The sequence below is a fragment of the Mycteria americana genome, chromosome 8 (assembly GCF_035582795.1).
Source record: "Mycteria americana isolate JAX WOST 10 ecotype Jacksonville Zoo and Gardens chromosome 8, USCA_MyAme_1.0, whole genome shotgun sequence".
Taxonomy (NCBI): Eukaryota; Metazoa; Chordata; class Aves; order Ciconiiformes; family Ciconiidae; genus Mycteria; species Mycteria americana.
In genome coordinates, this window is record NC_134372.1 from 39,123,561 (window position 1) to 39,149,242 (window position 25,682).

At 40.0% G+C, this 25,682-nt stretch overlaps 1 protein-coding gene across 1 annotated transcript; it reads left to right on the forward strand.

The window, feature by feature from the left end:
- Window positions 1-1,195: 1,195 nt before the first annotated feature.
- Window positions 1,196-25,682, forward strand: GPI (glucose-6-phosphate isomerase). Its single transcript, XM_075510791.1, has 18 exons — window positions 1,196-1,378; window positions 6,547-6,637; window positions 7,561-7,629; window positions 10,507-10,626; window positions 12,712-12,795; window positions 12,887-13,033; window positions 15,218-15,289; window positions 16,327-16,371; window positions 17,212-17,265; window positions 18,216-18,276; window positions 19,976-20,019; window positions 20,250-20,402; window positions 20,761-20,890; window positions 21,253-21,329; window positions 22,666-22,794; window positions 23,336-23,411; window positions 23,496-23,562; window positions 25,143-25,682. The coding sequence occupies exons 1-18, from the start codon at window positions 1,260-1,262 to the stop codon at window positions 25,264-25,266; spliced, it is 1,662 nt and encodes a 553-aa protein (XP_075366906.1). The 5' UTR covers window positions 1,196-1,259; the 3' UTR covers window positions 25,267-25,682.

Sequence of the window (25,682 nt, forward strand, 5' to 3'; positions counted from 1 at the left end):
CTTAAGACTTGGGCTGTGATTTTAGTGATCTGAGTCAAGTTCATGCTCTGTGACTCTGATTTAGGCCCAGATCCATAAAGGAGCTTAGGTGCTTATAATATGACTTCACTGGGATTTATTCACCTAAGCTGCAGAGTGCAATCTCTGGAATTTGACATACTCCTTCACGCGTCTGGGTTTAAATAACATTCTGCTTTATGCCCAGAACAGCCTTTTTTTCCCCTGAAGAACGGCACAGCTGCTCGCCTGCCTGCCCTGGCCTGCCTTCCGAGGGAGCGGGCCACCGCCCGAGAACAGGCCCGGCAGCGCAGGCCTCCAGCCCCCGCGACCGCAGCTCAGGCGTGTAAGCTCCTTATGTAATGGCCGGCGGGGGAAGCCAAGGTTTCCAGAGCGCGAACCAGAGCAGCCGACATGTCGTGCAGGGGCCATCTGAAGTAGCGGGTAGATGATGCTGGCAAAAAGGGTGGGCACCCCTTTGGGGGGTTTAGATGTCTAGTGCAGGTTTCGGGGTGGCGTTGGTGGCCAGGCCGGGGTTCAGAGCCGCATCTCTCCACTGAGGCCTGGTGTTGCGACCACAGAGCAAGCGGCGGTTCCCTCACCAGCTCCCCCAACCCGTCGTCCCCCTGAGCTGGGCTGCGCCACGTAGGACCAGGCCGTGGGGCCGACCCAGAATAAAAATAACCCCGAGAAGAAACATTATTTTTAACCTGGTCAACTTCCTACGCACCTACACGAGCAGCGGCCCTGACACAACTGCGGCAGCTGCTGGCGGGTGGGTGGGCAAGCAGGGCGGCCGGCGAGGCAGCGTCCGCCGAACCGCTGCGCCCGCCGCCTCGCACAGGTGCCCCGTGACGGGGAAACCGCTCTACCCTCAACACGGGATGTACGACCGGGCTGCGCTGCACAGCCCCGGGGGCCGGCGACTCCTGCGCGGGGGCCGCTACCGTTGCCTGCCCCGCGCGACGCCCAGCCGTTGCGAACGCTGCGGACCTGATCGCTGGAGCCCCGACCCCCGCCGCCACCGCCTCCCCCTCACAGGGACCGGCAGAGCGGGCTGACTGCTCGTCCCTCCCCCTGGCACGGCAGTGAGGGAATCCCAGGGCCCGCCGGGGCGGCCCGCGAAGAGGAGGGGGGCCGGGGCCGGGGCGGGGCCGCCGGCGGGAGGCCGCGTCGCCGCTATAAAAGTGGAGGCGGCGGCAGTAGCTCTGCTCGCGTCTGTGCGGCAGCTGTGTCAGCCTTAGTACTCCCTGGCCGCTAACATGGCGCTCTCCGGCGACCCCCATTTCAAGAAGCTGCTGGAGTGGCACAAGGCGAACTCCTCCAAGCTCGTCCTGCGGCAGCTGTTCGAAGCCGACAAGGATCGCTTCCAGAAGTTCAGGTGAGGCTGGGCAGCCCCCGCCCGCCCTCCCTCGCGGCTGAGTGGGGCAGCAGCAGCCCCTGCCCTCCCCGGCGACCGCCGCGGCTCGCCGGGCCCTCAGGCTGCTGGCACGCCGGGCACTTCCGCGTGCGAGGCCCGAGGCTGTGTGGGGCTGGCTCCCTTCCTCCTTCCTTCCCTCCCTCAGGTGGGCGCTGCGAGAGAGCCGGGGCCTCGCCGCGGGCGGGAAGGATGCGCCCTCTCCGCGCAGCCCTGGCCGGGGCCGCGTTTTCCGCAGTGGTGGGCAGAGCCCCGCGTCGTCCACCTCCGCTCCCTCCTGCCCGTGTGGCCCTCTGAAGGGAGCGGGGCCTGGCGGGGGGTGGCACCGCGCACACACGCGGCTGCTCTGCTCGCCGCCGCTCCCGCCGGCGGGCAGAGGGGCCGGGAGAGGGCGGCTGCCGCTGGCTGAAGCCGCGCCGGCCGGTCGGAGGCCGATCGCAGGCCGGGCACATGCGCTCGGGGCCTGCAGCGCCCGGCCGGGAGCGCGGCGTGAGCAGCCGGGCGGGCGGGAGCCCCGCTGCGCCGCGGGGGGCAGGTGCCGGGCGGGGGGGCGCTCCTTGGCAGCCCTCGAGGAGGGCGGCCGGGCGTGCTTGTCCTTGACTCAGCCTTGCAGCAGGGTACGTGCCGGGAAGCACAGCGCCGGGCTGCGGCTCGCACAGCGGCATTGTGGGTCCTTCATTTCTCAGTCTCTCGCACTCGTGTGCTTAGTCATGATAAGCTCCGTGATAGGATCAGGAGGAGCCATCCGTCCGTGTGCCCCTACCTGTCAGTAGCACGGCGGTGCCTCCCCCTGCCCTGAGGTGGGGAAGGGGGATGTTTAGCAGGTTTAGCCCTCCCTTGCCTCGTGCTATCCGTGTTACGGAAAATGCATTGCAACATATTTTTGCTAGAGGAGGAAGTAAGAAGTGGAAGCAGTATGATAACGTTCAGCTGTTTCATCCTGTAAAGTGGGACTAATGTTTTCTGTACACTGGAGACTGTGCTGAGAAGTCATGCATGTGGTTACATTGTTGGACTATACCAGCAATCTGAAAAGTAATACCATGTAGATGCACCCCTGACTGGAGTTTTAAAGTGAGCCTGGGTAATACAGATACAGTGAGCTTCTGTTCTTGAGTGTTGCGATAAGACTTGTTGCATGTATCAAGCTTTTCATTAGCATCCTAGGTAAAGTGACTTTTATTTCCTTTGCACTCATTAGGTACTTATTAAGCTGTAATTAAACATTGCATGTGAAGTACTGCATACCAGTATACAAGAGTTAAAATGTCATTTGCATTGATGGAAAAGGTATACTAAATCTTTGGAGTATTGATGTCATCTGGCTCTTCTAACAGGACTTTTTATACTGTTAAAGAATTTTATTAATATCTTATAGAAGTCTACTAGCTCTTCTCTAATAGAGCTAGTTCTGGTTGCAAGTCTTCCTTATCTCCAGTATATCTGAAGAGATTGAATTTGCTAACATCCTTGGAACAAAGGAAAGCTGAAGCAAACTAGCTAAATAAATCAAAAGGTATAATCAAGAGGTTTCTTATAAGGTTCCTTCCTGAATAGATTAAGCAAGTACTCTTATTGGGGATAGCACTGCATCTTAATCTCATTGGCTGTCACTTTAATGTTATCCAAGCTACTTTAACCATAAAGTATACTCTCTCAATTGCAAATAGTCTGTATTTAATTGCTCTTGTGAATGTGTAATATATTTGGATTTTTTTGAGTGTTACACTATTACTGTGCACAGTTGACCAAGGAGAAGATATTTCACAACTGTTGTTTCAGGCACACGTACTGATCTCTACCAGGTTTTCTCCATGCTGAAAGTAATTAGTGTGTCTCCTAGAATGTGTTAATCAGATTTTTTAATGAAACATTCTTTACCAAGGTTATCTGTTTCAAATAGCTGCCCAACTTAATGTCCTTTTGTGCTGTCCATAGGAATAGGAAATAGTTGAAGTGTTTTAACTTTACTTAATCTATGTTAATCCTTTCTTTTCATGATTTCAGTCCTGTTTCCTGATAAACCAACACATTCTAGACTAGCAGGAGAACTTTCTCATAGCAAAATACAGTTGCAGAACAGACAGCCTGGGTTAGTTTGACAGATCTGCTTGTATACTTCTCACTGATTGCCACTTTATGAGCCAGATCAGCACGATGATGGTAGTTAACATCTGTTGAAAGCCTAAACAGTTTGGAGGTTTGGCCATGAGGTCCCCTCTGTAGCTTGCACCTATCTCCTCATGTGAAATTAATCTTTATGAATACATTTCAGTTAGTTCTCCTAGGTATTATCATAAAATCATTGACTATATCTCCTCTCTTAGAAGGAAAAGAGGAACTTATACCCATGTAAAAGTGCTTCCTGATACTGGTTCTGGAGGAATTTCAGACTGGTGTGAATAATTTTTAGTCTGAATATTTTATATCTGAGTACAAGTATCTATTTAATGTTGTTATAAGAACCTTACACTCACTGATTGTGTCCTACAGAATATAGATAGAAGATCCTTTCTTCCTTCTGTCCTTTTTTCTTCCTCAGAATTTGTATATCCTGTTTTCCTGATTGGGAATGTAGTCAAACCTGTAGGGTACATCTTTGTCTTTCTCTGCCACCCAAATGTAAGGTCTGGTAGGAAGAGTGAGTCTTAACAACATGGGTTGTTCACTACAAAAACTCTACTAATTTTGAAGGGGTTAGAACTGATCTGATGCAGCCATCATAAAACTCAGCAGATAATAGATACCTGGATGCTGATTAAGGTACTCTTGATGCAAATAGCTAGTGCAAGATATAAAGCATGCTAGTATTACACTCCTGCTAGTTGGCTTGTCCATTATGAAGGATAAGTAAGAGCCTCCAATCTAAATCGAAAATATGCCACCAGGGAATCCATGTGTAATAATACATTTAGGGGTTGCATACAGCTTCTTTAGTTTGTGTTTAGATGGGAGATAAAATCATTCTGAGATGCTGCAGGTGACCTCCCGATTAAGGCCTGCATCACTTAAATGTGGATGTGGCTTACGTGACAAGGCTCTTGTTCCACCTGGGTAGTGCTACCATTAGCTGCTGCATTGCAGAATGGGTAGTGTAGCAGTATGCAACTGAGCTGCAGGGTTTTGGGCTTCTGTTTAAGTAAAGGGGGATCACTTGGTGTAAGGATTTAAGATGAGATGACATTGCATGCTGTGTGTTCCACCTTGTGTGTGGGAAGTTAGATCTAGTAGCCATTGCTTGCTTTTTTGCATGAAATGTCTTGGGATGCCATCTTTCTGCAATTTCTTCAAATGAGTAGCGATTTGAATCTAGCCAGAATTTCATGGGATACTTTGTCTTCTAGGTCTAGTGAGATGGATTTTTATTCATATAAATAAAATAACAATGAATTGTAGAAGGCAGGCATATGTCAGGTAAACATAAATAAAAGATTGTAAGGATTTCATGTTCATGGAGTAGAACACTGGGAAAGACTATCTATATTAAACTGTAGATGAGAATTTTAAGAGTTCTACTTCTTTAAACTGAAGAAGTATTAGTATACTAATGGCCTTGCTGTATCATTAGTAAAATGTGTTCAAATCTGAGACCTGCCTGTAAATAAATTGCATCAAATCTCAAATAGAAAGACTTGCAGGTTTTATTTTTCTTCTGTACTGTATTGATAAATAGCAAATTTGGCAGGTGAGAGGTAACGGTCCTTTCCCTAGCTAGCCGTATTCCACGTATCCTTGTGCTGGATGGTCAGGGTTTCAGGATTACTGTTTGCAGCCCACTGAAGAGAAGGGTGATGAACAGTATTGATACTGTTTTTTCCTTACTTGCCTTGTGTTCTTGCCTGTAAAAGAAACACTCTTCTAAGTTTGTGCTTAGACACCTTCCTTTCTGTATTTAGTGTCTCTTGTATTTTAAGACCAGAAAAAGGACATGTTACTGTGTTTTTCCTCAAGTTAATGAAACCACCCAAATGTCTAGGCCTTGCTGATTATTACTGTTATTGCAAGTTGAGCTCCATTCTTCCTTTGCAGAATCTTGCCTGCTCTTATGCCAAGGTTGGTCCCTATGGAGTCTCTGGCATACGTGGTCACTATAATAACAGTACATGTTTCTGTGCTCAAGTATTGGGAAAGAAAAAGCAGGGGAGATGATGAACAACGCAGAAACATTGAGAATTTAGATGCATGCAATTGCCTGTGGCTTGCGCATGTGGAGTTAAAGTGAGAGTAAGATACAAAAGGCCTTCTGTGCCTTTATAGAACACCTACTGAATTACTTATAGAACTTTGATTCTTCAGTTTAGAGTAAATGTGCATTTTGTAAATATACAAATTTGGTAAATTTGGCTGTAAATTAGTGCAAAGAAGAAATGGGTAGAAAACTTTGCTGTGAGGCACTGTAGAACTTCTCACGTAGATGAGAAGTAAATACAAATGGGCTCACTTTATTTCTATTGGACTACCATTCTGTGTTTCACCTCAGATGTAAACCTAAAAGAGCTTGTATTTTGAAGTGTTAGGCTATAGTTTTCAGATGAGGATTAGTTAAATAATTTGGAGACTTCCACTGAGTCAGTGGGTACAGTGAGACTACACCATGCACAAATCAGGTTTAATTCTGCATAGTAGTTGACAGAATGCTTCCATACATGAAGTTGTATAGATTTTTAAATCAGGCTTGTTCAAGTCTCCATATGAAAGAATGACTATATTTGTGGAAAGGACTTGTAGGAAGACAGTTTAATTTTTTAGCAGCAAAAGAATATGATAAGCTTTTTACCTGTGATATATTAGGAGACAGCTAATTATTGCTACAGAATGCTAGTGGCTCAGTGAAAACAGAATGTGATTGTCCAACTGTGCATTAAATATACTTCATTGTATTTGGACTTTCACAAGCAGAAAGTGGACACTATAATTTAGCTTGTTGAAAACCATGGTCTTCAATTAAAACAACACACTAGTAAGTCACTTTATGAAACTTGTGGGGCAAATCAGTTCCTCAGGTCATCTTTACTAACTTAGTATAATTAGGATTGGAATTATTTTGTAATCTGTAGAGGAGTTATCATTGTCTTGCTTAAAACAGTCACTTGTCAGGAATGTGCAATTAAACAACCTGCTTGTTTTGACAGCTTGACTCTGAATACTGACCATGGGGATATCTTACTGGATTATTCGAAGAACCTTGTTACAGAGGAAGTGATGAAAATGCTGATGGAACTGGTAACTCTTTAAAATGTTGAATTAATAAACCAAATAGGTTTTTAAAAAAGTTAACTTTTACCTGCAACTGATTATTTTAGCATTGTTTATATACATTTAGCTCTGAATTTGAGAGACAAAGTTAAAAGGCATCTGTTAACAAAACCTGGCACTGTTCAAAGTCTTGCATTGTCCTTTAGCCCTAAGGTACAAGGCCGTTTTTTCAATGCACAGATCTGTTTCTTGTGCTCACTGAAAAGATTTTTGTCTATGTAACAGGCCACCTGGCACATGGCACTGTTACTGAGGTCTGCAGTAAAATAAGAGATTCGTATAAAGTTGTAAGAGAAGCTGATGTCTTCTGTACCTGCAATTAAACAATGCTTCATATGTCATGCAGTGGTAGTTTTTGAGATTCATTTGCAGTTGGAAGTATTTTAAGAAGCTTGTGTCATTAACTTGAATTTGGCATGGTGTCCATATTTACAACCCTTAACTATTGGTTCAGCCAAAGGCTTAGACCAGATAGGACACAGACTTTTAAAAGGGAAGAATAAACAAAAATAGCCATAGCAAAACTACTTTTGCTACTTGTCAGTTAAAAAAAAAAAATTCTAAGCTGCTACAAAGAATCATTAACAAATTCTGTAGCAGTATGACAAAGTGAAACTGAGTAATTAAGATGGATTCATTGCATCTTGGTCATTCAGTACATGTTGCTGTGTAACCTCTTAAGGAAATAAACAGACTGCATAAAAATACTTGCTTTAAAATAGGAGAATCAATTTTTAAGCTAGAATCTAGTGGGTCTTTTAATCTAATACCATAACTTTTGTTTCACTGTCTTAATGTGGTAAATGTTCAGTCTTTAATGTAGCTGGACCTTTGTAGTGCTTGTTGACTTCCTACTATTTTTAAGAGGAATCTATTTTTACTCTTCTCAGGCAAAGTCAAGGGGTGTGGAAGGTGCCAGAGAGCGTATGTTCAGTGGAGAGAAGATCAACTTCACTGAGGTAAGGCTATTTCTGTCCATGGTTCTTTCCCCTCACTTGTGCCTATATATTATGTATGTTCATGCATCTGTGTAAGAAGTCTTGAAAAAACTTACTCTAATTGGTACTCTGAAATGTGGAGTGGTTGTAATGTTTGCCGCACTACTTAAATGCAAAATTTTTACACCTCTGACAAAAAGACAGAATAAAATGCATGTGAATAAAGCTATTCAATCCTCCCTTCAACACACATAATTTTTTTAGATATTTTGGTGGTATATTTTTTTTCTTGTCTTCTCTTCCCTCTTTTGTAGAGAGGAAGATGAGTTAGATCTTGCAAAGGGCATGGAGCAGAGTATTGCATTCCAGGTATCCCTTCCATGCTTTTGCCTAATGTCAGTGTTCATAAAGCTTAGTAAACTGCCTACAAAGTTTTAGTGAGGATTGTGTAAGACTTTCTGCTTGGGCTTGTTGATGCTACTTATCTTTGGGTACATTTAACAGTAGAGACTATAAACAATCTTGGGAAATTAGCCACCAGTTCCAGTAAGAGGATGAGTATCATCATCTTTTTGTAGATCTGAAGGTTGTAATTATGGTTAAATCTTTGCTAAAACATACAGAAAACCAACTGTACCTTTTTTCTGAAATTAAAAATAGGATGAAAACTGGAAACACAACAGTATAGTGTGATTTATTAGTCTGCCTTTAATATTTAAGGCTATTTAGTATGTTTGAGGTAAATTCACAGCAATCAGTATTTCCTTTGACTTGGTTATTGACTGATTTTGCTGTTGCACAAGCTGTTTGCTTAAAATAACTCAGCAGTTGGACATTGTATTGTTTGTGAATGCTACATGTTTGTAAAAGCGCACAGACAGAAACAGATAAAGCTTCACTGGAGAAATGGTTCCTCTTCCTTCTGTGTCAGTGCCTTCAACTCACAAATGTAATTCTAGCTAATGAAAAAAGGAAGCGGGAAAAGAGGGTGATAAGTCTTAAATCTACCTGGAGGATTGTTTTCTCAGATATTGCCTCTCACTAGCCTCATGTAACACAAATTATTACAGGGCTAGCCCATCTCTGACTATATATTATGGAGTTACTCTTCATTGTCTACAGGAGAGCAAGTGTAGCAGCTGAAGTCTTCTCAGAAGGGTGCACTTTTCACGGAAAGCACTTAAACACAGTATTAAACTGTGATGTGTTTGGCTTCTGCTGCTAGCTCCTTATTTTGCTACTGTCTTGATACAGCAATTTTGTAGTAATTACCTGCATGATGAGTCATCTTTTTCATTATCAGACTTTCTCATTTACAGTCAGAGGTTGACTTGGAATTAGATTTGGTTTGTTTAACTCTTTCTGCTTGTATAGAATATCAGATCAGTTGGTTTGGCTCTGGAATATGAGTATGTGGACAATGTGGAATTGTCATGAGACCTTAAAAGCAGGATGCTGTCAAACAGCATGACTGAGTAAACCTAAAGCAGTAAGACAGAAGGGAGCTGCTTAATTGCAAGAACTGACTTGTCCACTACTCTTGTTCTGATTTAGAACATTTTTTTTAGCTATTTTCTTAAGTATTTAAGACTTGTCTGTATTTGGTGCTGCAGGCATTGGCTGCATGGTGTGTGCTTATGTGGAAATTCTTTATAGTGCACCCAAGTGTGTCATTGCCAGGTGTCTGTCCCAGATGAGTTAAAACTTGCAGCCTGATACAGCACAAAGACAGCGCATAACAAGGTAACTCATATCTGACCACTTATTATGGGGACAGTCTTCGTAGCCCACCCACTTATTTAGAAAATACTTCTGTTTAACAGTAGACATCAGGTCAAGTATGACTGCTTCTCTTGATCAAGACAAAGCTTCCTTCAAGCCTGATAATGAGCAGTATTTACCAAATACCATTCCATGGCTGAGTGTTGCAAAAAATTGCCTCTGTTCACCCCAAATTTAAGTGGGTACGCTGATGATTAGCAACTGAAAGAGCTTTTTCGTATTCCAAGTCAGTAACCACAAACTCAATGATTTTTGAATTAGCATTTGGTATTTAAACCATAACTTGGCAGTTCTTATTGTCTGTGTTGTCTTTGTCTTACAATGCCTCTCATTGTAGTGAGGAACAATGAGGTAGAGCAGACTAATTTTTTAATTTGTTCATTAGTATTGATGAACTCCTTCATTCTAGATTAAAGCTGTTAAGCTCCTGAACAGGTGAATCACAGGCCAGATTTCAATGCTTTGACTTGTGTAGAACTGTAGAGAATTAATATAATATGGTGCATGCTAACAGATTTTTTTCTCATAACAACTACCACCTACATATCTGGTGTGCAAGTATTCAGGGAACATTTAATTGTGGGTGGTGGATAGAATAATGTGGCTATTGTATTCCTTTTTTGTCAAATGTTTAACTACATATTTGTCTGTTCCTATACAAAATGGACTACTCAGGATAATTGAGAAAATGCCAGAGAAAATAACTTTGGCTGCTTGTTATAATTGATTTTCAGTATCATCATTAATAGGAAACAACTTCATCCTTGTATACCTGAAGCATGCCAGAATAAAGATGACTGAATTCTGAACCTCAATCATTAAATGCTTTTCAAGGGATTTTGAGCTTTCTTTTCAAAGTAAACAAACTATTTGTTTACTTTGCATATTATATGCTTTTGTAAGCCCCTCTGCATTGGTTCTGTGAAATGAGGGTGATTTAGATAGCTGATGACAAGTGTGTGTATACACATACACACAAACTACTGCTTTACTAATTCCAGTTAGTCTAAAGGATTTTTAAGTCTTGAAGATTGTACTACCTTCTGGATGAGGTGCCTGAGGCCTGTGGGTATAATTTTGAAATAGCTTCATCAATTTTTTCCCTTCTTGTTTCAGAACCGAGCTGTGCTTCATATTGCTCTGAGAAATCGTTCCAATGTGCCAATACTTGTAGATGGGAAGGATGTTGTTCCAGAAGTAAACAAAGTGTTGGACAAAATGAAACACTTCTGCCAGGTATAAAGTACCACCACAGCTTATTTTTCATATATTTGTTTTATACCCAGCCAGGTTCTTATATGTGTCTTGAGAAGCATTGATTGTAGACTAGTTTACGTGAATTATTGTGATTGAGGTTTTTGAGGTGATTGACCCTCTGTTTGAGGTTTATAATAGTTCTGGCTCAAGCATGGAGTTGGAGCTGTTTTTAGTGTGATTCACTTTTTTCTCTCTGTTCCCAGTTGGGTTTTTCTTTCATGTGCTCTTTAGATCTTGCTCTGAAGTAAATGCAAGATTACTACTAAAAGACGTCTTGTAAATCATTAAATACCATTCAAATATTGCCTTATTTCTTCTTGCTAATTTTCAACTGCTTGACTTTATGAAGTAGAAACTGCCTCTTAAAATTTGTGCAAAACAGGACAGAGGTAGAAGCTCCCAGCTCACTTGCTGTTTGATTATGTTCTACTTAAATAGTTTCTTAAATATATTCTGGTTTTAGGTCAGATTCCTTTATGATTCTATTCTGCTTGCAGCTTTAGCAGCATGGAAGTTTTTTGTTCTCTGGTTAAATACAGCAGTTAACCATTATCTTCAAATATCATTAATTGTTCTTTGATTCTGTACATATTTAAAATGCAGGCATCTGTCAGATCAGTTGAGGAAATGCTCTGAAGAACTTCATAGAGCACTCTAACAAAGTCAGATTTATATGTGATATAAGCAGTAAAAGCTTACTGAATAGTTTTAGTGCATTTAAAACATGGCTGTGAGGACCTGGACCTGCTTGGTTGCTGTTGTGAGTCTTATCCAGGTGGTAGTGGCCAGTATCATAGCCAACTCATATTGTTAACCTGTACAAAATGAGCCTGGATTATGTCTAGTTCCTAATGGATAAATGCCAAAACAACAACAACTGACACTAATTGGTCTGAATTTGGTAGTTTTTTCAGATAATGTAAGAATTGAATGGCCACAGAAATTCAATGGTCTCTCTTTCCACCATAGAGTTTTTAGCTGATTAAGATTTTCGTAGTGCAAAACAAGACTTTTCACTGGTGCCACCCTCTTTATTGCTAGATGGTTTCAATCATCAGTGCCTGTGAAAATCACTTCCTATGCAGATGTATCTTCTCTGCAAAATAAAAATCATGTTAAGCAGTTCCTTTGGAAAGATTAACAAAGATGCTTGTTTCAGTCGACTCACTTAAGCAGATGGGATTTTAAAACTGTGGCAACATCATCTACAGGCTACAGGAATGGCTTATACTAAAAATGGATTTTCTGCTTGGAAAAACAAAAAGCTTTAAGTTAAACATCTGTAGGGAAGGAGAAAAACTATCAGCATAATCAGGTGACTTTTTGTAGAAAATTGCTTTAGAATTGGGGAATGTATGTAGAAGTGTGCAAGATTCCTTTTGTGATTGAACAAATTTAATGCATAGGTGGTACATGGTGGACAAAATTCAATACAGTGTTTTGATGTTACTTAATGATTGTAATTTTGTTAGTCAGAACTCTCAGTAACTGTTAAACAGCAAGAATAGAGCAGAGACCTGTGCTATGTGCTGTTAAGGTGAAGCCTAGAAATAAATCTTAATGCAAAACATACATGCAATAGAAAAGCTTTTTGAATGTTTGGTTTGCCAGTAAATCTCTATCTCCATGGCTTTATTTCATATTTTAATGTCTTCCAGTTTAGTTAGTGAAGCTGCTTCTAATTAAAGACACTTAAAGAACCCCTTCAGGTTCAAATATTTATCGCAAATAGTTTAATGCCCAAGATTTTCTCATTTTTAACTTGATTTCTCTTGCCTTTGCCAACACTCTAGTGTAAATGCTATAGCAGTCCACACAGAAGGAGAGTTTGATCTTGCAGTGTGTTTTTATATATGTGCGTTAGACTTCTAACACTTAATGAAGTGTCATGTTAGACATAACCAAATGTCTAGCTTTGAGACTAGGCTTTAAAGTCTACAAGCTTGAAAGTTGTCTTTGGAGACTTTCTACAACAATGCCTGAAAACATAGCCTATTTCCACTGTTAGAATCCCTAACTTTAGTGTAAGTATAAAAGCCACTGCAATATTTTTTTTTGCCACAGAGAGTCCGTAGTGGTGAATGGAAAGGCTACACTGGAAAGGCAATCACTGATGTGGTCAATATTGGGATTGGTGGCTCTGACTTGGTAAGCTCCACACTTCTATACATCTTACACATCTCTTTGTGTGTGTACATGCTTGCAATGAAGATAAAATCTAATTGTTGCTTCTATCCAGGGCCCTCTGATGGTAACTGAAGCCCTGAAACCATATTCCAAGGGCGGCCCTCGTGTTTGGTTTGTATCCAACATTGATGGTACTCATATAGCCAAAACCCTGGCTGAGCTTAAACCAGACACTACGCTCTTCATCATTGCATCAAAGGTATGTCTGATACAAGCACTGGGGTGTGACTTTCTCTAACTGTAAACAATTCAGTCAGAATAGAGATCCATCCACAGGAACATCTAGATCAGGGACTTCTAGGGTGGATTACTTCTAAACAGGCCTGTTGTGATTTGTCCTAAACTTGTAGTACAAGCTTGTGTTGCTACTGAAATACTTAGGGATCCAGAAGTCAAGTGCTGAAAATTACTTAACCTAAACAAGTAAGACACATGAGCTTTAGAATTGGGGAATGTATGGAGAAGTGTGCAAGATTCCTTTTGTGATTGAACAAATTTAATGCATAGGTGGTACGTGATGGACAAAATTCAATACAGTGTTTTGATGTTACTTAATGATTGTAATTTTGTTAGTCAGAACTCTCAGTAACTGTTAAACAGCAAGAATAGAGCAGAGACCTGTGCTATGTGCTGTTAAGGTGAAGCCTAGAAATAAATCTTAATGCAAAACATACATGCAATAGAAAAGCTTTTTGAATGTTTGGTTTGCCAGTAAATCTCTATCTCCATGGCTTTATTTCATATTTTAATGTCTTCCAGTTTAGTTAGTGAAGTTGCTTCTAATTAAAGACACTTAAAGAACCCCTTCAGGTTCAAATATTTGTTGCAAATAGCTTAATGTCCAAGATTTCATGTTGTCTAGGGTGTATTGCTCAGTCAACACAAGTTTAAGCTTTATTCACAAAAGTTTATTTTACTGTACCTCTCTGTGGGTGGGATGTAGGATCCTAGGAATGTAGTTATTTCTTTGAAATTCAAGATCTTGTCTCATTCCTTACTTCTATGTAAGGTTACTCTTGGTCCTTTATCTTAAGTACAGTGTTACTTGTTAAGTGTTCTGGTTTTTGTGTTAACGTTTTGTGTTAATGAATTGCATGTAGTTTGGGGATCTTCATTCTGTTTTAGGGTAGTAACAGAATATCTTCACCTAAACTTAAATGTTGAGTTCCTTGAGCACTATAAATATTAAGCTGCTTTACTTATGAAGAGGTAAAGATACTCTGTTGTAGTTTATAAGATGACACTTATTTCTGAATACAGACTTCAAGGCAGCTATTAAGTCTTGCCTTGCTAATAACTTATTCTGTAAACATAATTGCTAGCTGCCATCTTCCTTTGAGGAATGCTTCTGTCTTAGCAGAGGAAACTGATGAAGACAAACTTCATAGTTATGTAACTTGAGTCGCCTCCATTTGTAAAGCACAGTAGAACCTTTTTGCTGTTGAAGACAGAATCTGCAACAAATGAACATGTGTGTAATGCTGGCCATGCTCTACAGTGGTGCTCATTATCTTATCTTGGCAATATTGCAGCTGAGCAACAACTTACAGAGTAATAAGGAAACTTCACAAAGTAATACTAATGGTGCCTTTGAATAATTGAGTTCAAGGATCACGGTTCAAAGGCTTAGAAGACTGCCAAATTGAAAGAGTAACACTTCAATTTCTGTTTGCCAGACTGTAGTTAGATAATTGGGTATATTTGGAAGGGGATGAATGGCATTTTTTTCTGTAACAGGCTTGTGTTTCATAATGAAATATTTCTGGAGATGGATGAGAGTAGGCTGAATCTAGTGTTCACCCTTAAAGCCAAATTTTGATGGTTGAGTAAATCAGAATGGTGGTAGATATTTGCAAAACTGCATGACTGAACTTCTGTGCACACTTCATGAAGCAGGAAAATGTTTTCCTCTAATCAGCAAAACAAAATTATGGCAAGAGTCTTAGCAGAAATGAGTGTTCCTACATGAAAAAGTAGGAATTGAAGAACAAGAGGACAATCCAGCGAGGTTATGCTGTTTTGATGCTCAATTAGTTCCTTTTTAGTTGAATGGTAAAACTTCACATTTAGTGAAAGACTAAAGTAGAAAATTTTACTGTCAAGGTTTTGCATAAAGTTTGGGGGAGGGAAGGTAGGAAATGGGGAATAATTATTCCAGTTCCAGATACATGCTAGTTTAAAACTAGATATGTAAATCTAGCAACACTAATTCTTACTGGATTGATAAGCTTGCTTTTTTGTGAAATCTGGCAGCAGCTGTCTATTGTGAACACCTAGAATCACTCTGCTCTGATTATCTGGAACATATGATGTTTTAGCAGCCTGAACTTGTTTCAGTTTCAAGTACAGTGTTTTACATACTTCTTTGTTTTATGATGTGCAGACTTTCACCACTCAAGAAACTATCACCAACGCAGAAACAGCTAAAGAGTGGTTCTTGCATGCTGCTAATGATGTAAGTCTGATATGTTTAGGTTATATAACAGAATGCAACAGCTTTTTGTTGTGCAGTTTCTCCCTGGTCATTCTGTGTGCTTTGGAGCAGAGCCAATAGCTACCCAAACATAAGTTGTATAGCTCAGCAGATGCTGTACATACAACACTTCAGTGCTTCATGGTTAGTGACAGGCTGTTATGTCCGATCAAAGTGATAAACCAACTAGTTTTTTATTATAAATGGTTGTTATGCATTGTTCCCCCAAATCCTGCCTGTTAAGTGATAGAGTGTAGCATTTACTTTAAAGTTGGCTAATAATTTGGTGGAACCACTGGCATGGAAATCCAAGAATATGGTGATTATGTGACATTGCCTTCCAATTCTTGGCAAATCTTTAAAAACTAGAAATGAAGCTATGGTTGGAGTGATACATGGACATATCTATGGCAGATGGCTGTGCTATGAATAGAAACCTTGTATGGCTCATTCTCTCTTATTTCTAACCTTTAAAAGAAAAAAGCAGATACTGCCTGCTCAGGTTAAGATGGTCTTAAACCTGTTCCAGTCAGGGTAGCTGTACTTAGTTTGAAAGCTGGGTTTTGGAATTCCTTGTTACATACTGTTGCAGACAAGTCATTTGTTCACCAGAACACTTACTGAAAGACCAAAGTCTAAATCTGGAGCTTGAGATCTATCAGTAATTGCAGTTGTCTTGATCTTTTGACTCTAGCCGGAAGGGTAGTGCATGTACAACGAATTCCATCTGCTCCAAAGTGGTGTTAGTGATGTTCCCAACTGGTAACATACTCTTAAGGAAATAGTGTGCTGCTCTAAGTAGTGAATGCTTCCAGAGGGCTTCATGAGAATATTATCAGACAGGCATGCTGCCAAATCTCACGTTGAATGTGAATAAGATAACTTCAAATTGATAACACAAAAATAACTGATGATAGTCAAGGGTATTTTGTTTAAGTGTAAATGGTAGCAGATCAGCTTTGACCGGAAATCAAAGTAATTAGCATTCTAGATCTAACAATCTGTTTATTTTTATTAAGCCTTCAGCTGTGGCCAAGCATTTTGTTGCCTTGTCTACCAATGGTGTAAGTACAACAAATCTATTTTATTTTTTCTTTGTACCTTTAAGATAGGCTTCTGTACTGGATTTTAAAATGAGGCTATCTTTTAAGATGCCATTACTTGAATACCAATAGTTAGCCTTCCTCTTGAAAGGAAGCATGTTTTTTCTGCTGAATATAACTGAAACACTTACAGAGTAGTGAACTGTAGCAAGACTGGACCTTCACTATAGGTTTGTGCTTTTTCTGCTAGAGCTTTAAATCTGAAATCAAGATCTCATACTTGAAATGACTGTCCTTTTATTAGTGAGCATTACCTGTAATTGCTTAAGTGTGTGTGAATGCAGTTATGTGAACAAATATTACTCTCTTTAGACTCCAAGTGCATGCTGAAGTGCTGCAGGTAGTTTGTGTGAATAATCTGTAGCATATGATGAGCACAGTGTACCCTGATGTGGTGTTTCATGCAAAAGTATGAAGTAGAAAGACCAACAGCAATTAGAAAGACTCTGCAATAATTGAGAGGCTGTCAGTCACTGTGGTGTGAAGTTCCTTTCTTCCATTCTGGTTCTGTTATGTGTAAACTGAATGTCAGTCCAACTCCTAACTATATTGCCACGTAGATTGATCAGAAAATGTGTATGCCATTGATTTTTATTTGAGACTACTGAATAGTGATAGTGATCTCTGGAAATGAAGGTACACTTTTTTTCTGATGGGATGCTGTGTATTTTTAAAATGGAGGATGTAATTGGGGAATTGTCTATTTAATAGGTACCCAACTTGTGTTTTTTATTTGCTAGACATAAAGTTTAAGAATGTTGGTTTTACTTATGGTGTTCTTACATGCTTTTTTTATTCTAGCCTAAAGTTAAAGACTTTGGAATTGACCCACAGAATATGTTTGAGTTTTGGGATGTAAGTAAATGTCTAATGTTGTGTGGTAGATGTTAATTGTTAGAAAAACTTAACTTGCTTCAGAAAATGTTAATTAGATGTCAGAAAACTGACAAAACCCCTAAATTATAGTAGTTGTATTCTTTGTGCTGAAACATCTGAAAACTCGTAACTAAAGGCAAATTGAGAACATGTCAGGCAAGCAAAACAGTCTTGTCTCTTGGCCATTCCATTAAAATCCTGCAGTCAAAAGGTCTGAAGAGGAGCCTTCTATATTCTTGGCTGTCTAATCATCTGTTGGGTAACAGGAGATACAAGTCTTAGCTTATTCCTCTGTGTAAGTAGTTATTATAAGCTGTGACATTTGACTGTTGGGGTCTACTGTATATAATCTAGGCCTGTAAAGGTCAAACATCAGAAATGGGAGCCTAATTTGATATTTTATAGCAGATGCATATTTTAAGTATACTGCCTTTAGTCTTGGCCCTTAAACCAACCCGTTCCTGATTAAGTATATCTCATTGACTATGTGCCTGACAAACTAGATTTTTAAAGGTGCTGTTTAGAAATTACCTAGAGCATTACCTTTCCCTAGATAGTGTCATAATCTTGCTGAAGCAGGCTTTACCTATAGAGGAGTGATATTAGGAAAGCAGTTAACACAAGCTGCAAATTTACCGTTTGAAGTGAACTGGAATCATCAAGGGATCTGCTTCAACAGATGTTATATAAATCAGACAAGTGGGATAACTTTAAAGTCTCAAAAAATGCATACTTATGGAATCATTAGGGGGCTACTGCAAGGTGCAGGTTCCCTTGACCATGCCATATAATGTGTAGTGAATTATCACCAGAAAGAATATTGATATTGCTGAAAATAGCCTAAACATGTGCTGCTGTTGCCTCAGTTTGAATAAGTTTGAATTTAAAAGTTTGCATGCCTCCTGTCTAAACTAATCCCTTGTTTTCAGTGGGTTGGTGGCCGCTACTCTCTGTGGTCTGCCATTGGTCTCTCCATTGCTCTGCATATTGGTAGGTACTCCTATGATGTAACAATGTCAAGAATTAATGTTTGCTTCAGGAATTTAACTATGGAATGCATTAATGATTGTAGATCATATTTGGGGCAAACATTATTTTACCCAACCTACTCTGAGTAGTTGGATGTTTGTGCTAAAAAACAATCTGTAATGCAATGGAAGCATTGAGATTTCAGTACCGTAAATGCAGTTTTGGAAATTACCCATGCTTAGGTACAAATAGTCAAATTGCATCTCCTTATTCACTTGCATAGCCAAAAGTGCCTGATTTATGTAAAGTCGTATCAGTGTTGGAAATTAGACCTTGCAACTGATGTTCCTAAACTACTTAAGAGTAGGGTATTTAGTTTCTGTGAGCACATACACACTAAACATCAAAATCCTATGTTTCCACTTCTGCATATGAGCTCTGTTTAGCATTGTTAACTATTTCCTTCTCCCATTACTTCATTTTGTCCCCAGTACTTGTCATTCTAGTCTATAGGGCCTGATGATACAGGAATACTGTTTCTGTCTGCAGTTGCTTGTGGAGCAAACATAGACCCTCTAAATTGATCCCCACCTACTTGTTGTATTGTTATGGGATAGCACTGACATTTCTGATGCAGATATCAAATGCAGGTGGAGAGTACACAGTGAATGTCAAAGAGCTCTAAGAACTGCTGTTTCTTGGTGAGCAGGCTGTTCAGCAGCCTTGCATTTGTTCCCTCATCACTTCTTGCAGATATTTAAAGTCTGAAACCATAATGTAATTTATTTTTCTCAATAAAAGCTGGAATTCCCTTAGACTGAGGCTAGAAGAAAAACACTGGTTTTTTGGAATGATATGAATAGGACTTTTTATGTGTAGAAAAACCTATGTAATCAGCAAAGTAAACTTCAGTCAGGCACTTACTGTTTTGTCTGCAATAAATTTCATGTCTGCTGTCAGACAGATTTGGTGCTGACTGCTGACATGCCAGTCTATCTGCACTTCTTGCTCTTGCATCCTTCACTTCCCAAAGCTGGCTTCTGACCATAGGTAGAGCTGCTACTTTGATTGCCAAACACTTCACCACCATCTCCATTTTTCCATATAAGAATCAGGATTTCTGGCTTTGCAGGAAAAGATGGTATTAGTTAAACTACTCATTAGTGAAAATGAGTGGTGATTTAAATATCCTAATTATAGAGCAAAGAAAAATCAGGTGAATTGTTAAGAGAACAGGGAAGCAGGGGGAACCTTTCTCTTTGAGAAGACATTATTACAGTTATTTCTCCTCAGACCAACACAGAAATCCCTGCTGTACTAGCCTTGCCCTGTTTTTTGGGGGGATGTCTCTCCCACTGCAGCTAAGTGACTAAGTGTTCAAACCTGCTGATAAAAACTATGGAACCTTTAATACAGAGCCTGGTTTTAAAGCATCTGTTTTCCTTCCAGTTGCTCGTTCTGCCTGAATGGGGATTTTTAGGCAAAGGTTTTTGAATTATGTTTCATGAAGCTGGACTTGCTCTGAAGTCCATGTTTTAATCATAACTAAATATATCTGCCTTGTGGGATGCAAATTTTGTGAGAATGCAAAGTGCAACTTTAAACTCAATTAGTAGTTGGGACCCTTGCTGCATACAAGGAATCTCAACTGTTTTATTATATCTACAAGAGAAATCAAGTCTGAGTTATAATAGTAAATACAAACTTTTTCCCTTGTTAGGTTTTGACAACTTTGAGAGCCTGCTTGCAGGAGCCCACTGGATGGTGAGTGTGGGATGCCTATTTCAGATTTGCTCCTCTTAAAGTTGTTAGTAAAATAACTGAAGGCAGATTGGTTTCTCAAGTTCAGCTTCCTGTGTCCTCTCAATGCATCGAAAATGACTGTGCTTGGGAAGCTCTCCCTAGATCAAAACAACAATAAAAACAATTTAAGAGTTGGGAGGGGTGAAGATTGGTTTATCAAAAGTGTAATTTTTTTCCTTTGTGTCACATAGGATAATCACTTCCACACTGCCCCACTGGAGAAGAACATGCCTGTTCTGCTGGCCATGCTAGGGGTTTGGTATATAAACTGCTATGGATGTGAAACCCATGCCCTTCTGCCCTATGACCAATACATGCACCGCTTTGCTGCCTACTTCCAGCAGGTAAGGCTCAGACAGGGTAAGGTTTCATGAGGCAATTACATAGATATGCTTCTGTCCCGGTTCTAGAACCTGAATGTATGTTTCTAGGTTAAAATTGCAGTCACTTAAATGTGTGTAATCAAGGGCCTAAAGAGACTGGTGCCAAGATTGATATCAGCTTATTTGCTCAGTTAATTTAGAGGGGTTTTTTTCCTCAGACCTCTGTTGTCTTGGTGTACATAAATTAAGCAGCTATATCCCTGATACTTATGAAATTTCTATAAACAAGCAGCACTCATACTTGGAAGTATGTATGGAAACTTGTATTGATACTGTGCAGTTCTGGAAGAAAGGTCATAATGCCCTTCTGTTCTTTTAGGGTGATATGGAATCTAATGGCAAATACATTACCAAGAAAGGCTCTCGTGTGGACTACAGTACTGGCCCTATTGTGTGGGGAGAGCCTGGCACCAATGGGCAGCATGCTTTTTACCAGCTCATTCATCAAGGTAAACTGAAACTATTCAATACCTTGTTTTGGAATTAAATTCTGAATGGCTACAAAGCTGGAAGAGTCTGCAGAATTGATGCTGGTTTAGAGGTTGGGCTCTTATCTAACCTAGCATCACATTGCTATGGTGCTCTTAATTAGTGGCTTTTAGAAGGCTACAGGATGCATGTTTTAACTCTACAATAAGAAGTGTCAACTGAAGCTGAAACTACTGAGCTGTATTGTTACTTCCTACTCCTGTTAATAAAAAAAAGCTTTTTAAAGTGGCTGAGTCTTCCAGTAACTCTGAAAATAGGTTGAGAATTGAAGATCTTCTAAGACTTTCCTATTGCAGGGTTATTAACATGGCTTTTCTTATAGGAACTCGCATGATCCCCTGTGACTTTCTGATCCCAGTCCAGACCCAGCATCCAGTCAGAAATGGCTTGCATCACAAGGTAAGTTCTTTGTCAGGGCACTCATATTTTCTTGTGCCTGAAGGCATTGAAGCTTATTTAGTATTGCAGTGTGTGAGGTTTCCAAATGTCCCTTTGAAACTATACACATAGGCTCTGAACGTTCACAATAGGTTTGAAAAATATCGAAATTATAATTACATATTATGTGTAATATATGTAATACAGTGGTATTTTTGTTCTTGAAGAAATTGCAGCCATGGTTCTTGAGGCAGATCAATGGTGTGGCCTGTTGGCCTACTGAGGCTGGAAAGAATTAAGTATTTGGAGAGAAAATTCCTTGTAGGAATTGTAGGGAGTGTAATTCTTGCAGAGTAGGAAGAAGCAAATTCTCAGAGCTGATGCAAACTTCTTTAAAGATGCTGTTGTGAGTCTTAGTCTAGAACAAAATTCAGTGAGTATACTAGCACAACTAGGGTGATAGCCTTCTACACATAGATATTTTTTTTAACCAGTCCAATTTTTTTAGTTTAATGTATCATCCAACTAAGGATTTCCAGTGAACCATGTCTAACAATTTTTAAGTTCCATAGGTGGAAACATGTCCAGCTCTACTACTTACTGCATACTACAGAAAAAGCATGTTTCCTCACTAAATTTCAACTGTGTCATTGTTTCAGATTACAAGTGCTATTTAAATTGCGTAATAGTAATTTTTTGTCAGGTAACACCAAGTACATGTGAAAGTTTTAGAAGATGACTTTGCAAAAGAAGGGGAGAAAAGGCTTCATTTGACTGTAGATATAGTAAGAGTTTACTTTCAATGTAACAGGTAGGACAAAACCACACATGAATTTGCAAGCTAACATTATGCAGGGAATAGGAAACTAAACTTCTACTGTATTGGTAGGGATTGGTATATGGTATGCCAGGAGGACTTTCCTTCATATAGAGTAAGTACATCTTGGTTACCTTTGAGCAATCTTTGCACATGGCTTTCCATTCATATGGTGTAGCATGGGATAAAAGTAGAGACTATACTGGGTGAAAGGGGTGTGTGAAATCCTAGCTCCTTTATTCTCATTGGGAGGCTTGCATCAGTTTCAGCAGGGGCAGGATTCTGCAAAACAGTTCTGGTTGTCTTTAGTGTCTGGTACATGTGCTATTAAAATGGCAATCAAGGCTCCTGGCACTCTGAGGTAAAAAGCAATAGTGGGCATTACACAGTTTAAAACTACACCATGTTTTACTGCCATAGTCTTAAAAACAAGAGTTGTAACTCTAGACTAGGTCTCCGTCTGGATTCAAGCACTAGGTATGACTATTCCAGCTAAGGGAAACAATAGCTTGAGTTGATGTTTTTATTTCTACGTGCTAGATCCTTTTGGCCAACTTCCTTGCTCAGACTGAGGCCCTGATGAAAGGAAAGACTGCTGATGAAGCTCGCAAGGAACTTCAAGCGGCAGGATTGAGTGGAGATGCTCTGGAGAAGCTTCTTCCCCATAAGGTAACCAGGCTTTGGCACTTGACAGCTGTCCTCTAGTTAGATACTGTGGTGGTGAGGGCATTGTGTTGGTCTGCTTGATGGAGTTTGCTAGTGGGGCAGTGCCCTCCGGTGGTTGTCAAGTGCTACTGTCTTGACAGCTGTGAAGGTTGTGTTACAGGCTCTACCTTGTCAGGTCTAGTGGAGCAGTCTGCGAATGGTGCTCCTGCTAAAGCATGCTGATCTGGAGGCCTTTTGAGGCATTTCAGAAAAATAAACTATCTCATCACAGCCCCAGGGATATTGACTTGTGTTTTACTTCTTCCTATAGCCCATAGTAGCCAGTAATAGCACTTGGAGATAACATTTTGCTATTGTGTTTGTAATAAAACATGAAAATTATACAATTTTAAGGTTGAAGTTGTTAGCCTTTAAAACTTTCAGGATTTTGTATTTGCTGCTAACACAAATAATCCAATGTTGCCTATAAGGAAGATATAAGCTGCCAGTTTCTGATGTGAGTTTTACAGCATAGTACATAATAATGTAATTCTTGTTTTGGAAGGTCTTTGAGGGAAATCGACCAACCAATTCCATCATGTTTACAAAACTCAACCCATTCACTCTGGGAGCCATCATTGGTAAGTAAATAGATCTCTCATCTGTGAATGCTTGGTAAGACTTAATCAGAAAGCTTATTGATACATCTTTTTTTCTGCTTATAGCCATGTATGAGCACAAGATATTTGTTCAAGGAATTGTCTGGGATATTAACAGTTATGACCAGTGGGGGTAAGTCTTTTTGATTTGTTTCTTGTATACTTACTGACTGTGGTATTCCTTAATCTGTCATGACTTAGAAAAGACAATGAAAAATTAAGTGTTATACTTAAGAGCAAATTATTACAGGATGGTTTTAAATGCAAACAGATGCTCTGGGGATAAGTCACCATGTAGCCTTGTTCAGTCATGCATAACGACTTTGTAGATACAACTTTAGGTAAGGACCATTGTTTAGTTTGATTTAAAAAAAAATACTATGAATGCAGAAAAAAGGCAGCAATAATGAGTAAAATAGTCAAGCAGGCTGAACACATGCTCTTAGAATTAGAAAGGGAAAATAATTTCCCTTATAGAAGGGAAAAAAGAATTATTTTACCTCTAGAAACATTTAGTAGGCAGTTTGAATGGCATCTGTTAGGCAAAAGGCTGACCACCTCTTAATTTTCTTATAGTGGAGATACAAGAACATTCTTGGCAGGTGTCTTCATATATAGGAGCCCTAGGTCTAATGCAGGCTGCACCTGTGACCAGGGTTCATGGTAGAGCTCCATGTGGAGAAACAGCAGCTTCACAAGGAGGCTGTTACTTTGTCACTTTTAAAAATAGAAGACCTAATCGGGTGCTAATCAGATTCTTTTTAATCTGTAGTAATATTAACTGTACAACATACTGTATGAAGACTTATGCAGGAGAAAGAGGGATTGGGAAATGAGTAAGGCAGGCTTCACCTGAAAAAAATCTACGCTGTGCAGGGTTATTGGGAAGAGAAAGCTTGCTCTACAGGCCTAGAATAGCAGTTTACACTAAGCTTTCTTAAAAGCTGAAGGATAGGTCTTTCTGTGTATATGTTTTCTTAGAGGTATGCTACCACAGTAAGTTAACTAAAATGTTGTAGTAGAAACTGAAAATGGAAGACTGTCTAATAAAAGCTGATTTCTGCTATAAACTCTGAAATCAAGAGTGGGATAGGAGTAAGTACAGCTTTTACTGCAACACATCAGAATCTAGAATGGCATCCAAAACTAACTCGGGAGTGAGGGGATGCTGTAGAACCACCCTAGTTGCTTGTAGCTTTTGGAGTATCCTAGGTTCTTACCCGATCTGTGGCTGTAGCTCCTGGATAGCATGCTGTAGTGTTGGGGAAGGTTTCCAGGCCTGCAACTCAGCTGTTGTTTATTGTCTTCATGCTGCAAATTGGTGTTATGAGTGGTATCATGTTCAACAGTGAACAGCAGCAAGCTGAATTGCATTCTGCATTGGGGCAGGCTGCATAACACAAATGAGTACTGAAGGGGAAAAGACTCTGCTTAACTCTTCAAAACAAAACTTGCTCTTTTTAGACATCCTGTAATTTGAGAGCTGTCTGTTCAGCTAAGCAGCTGTAAGAACTCCAGTTGTTAATGAATGGCACTGAGTTGAATAATATTAACTTTGTCAATAATTTGTGAAGGGGAAAAACATTCATCAGTGTTCACTGTCAAGTTACTTTTTTTACTGGCACCTATTTTTAACATCAATGGCTTATAGTAAATACTGTAAGTTGTTAGCACTAATGTTTTTTTTTTCTTCTCCTGCTTTTATAAATGCAGAGTTGAGCTTGGAAAACAACTTGCCAAGAAAATTGAACCTGAACTGGAGTCAGATGCTCCAGTGACATCTCATGATAGCTCAACAAATGGGCTCATCAATTTCATCAAAAAACACAGAGCCTGAAATGAAAGATTTGGAGGACATCGACAATCTAACCACCGAATACCCAAATCTGTTGTAGTTGTGCTTTTTTAGCCACTTCTAACAAAAATAGCACTTTACAGATGTAGCTTCTTCACTTGTTGCAGTTGGTCTTGTTGCGTCAAGTGTTACCAACAAAAACTAGTTTTGTGAAACCCAGAGATTGTATAGTTGCTTTCTATTTTTGTGGCTGTTAATCTGTAAAGTGCAGCTGGTATGTTCCTAAGTTCTTATCCCTCAACTTCCTTAAAGATGATCACGTACTGATATTAGAAAATAAAAGGTATGATGGATGAGTAAAACTTCTTCACTCTGTATCTTTAAAGTGCAAACCTAGTAACATTTGCCTTGCTGACTGTGTAAGGTCCTCTGAAGCCAAGTAACCTAACTTCTGTCTT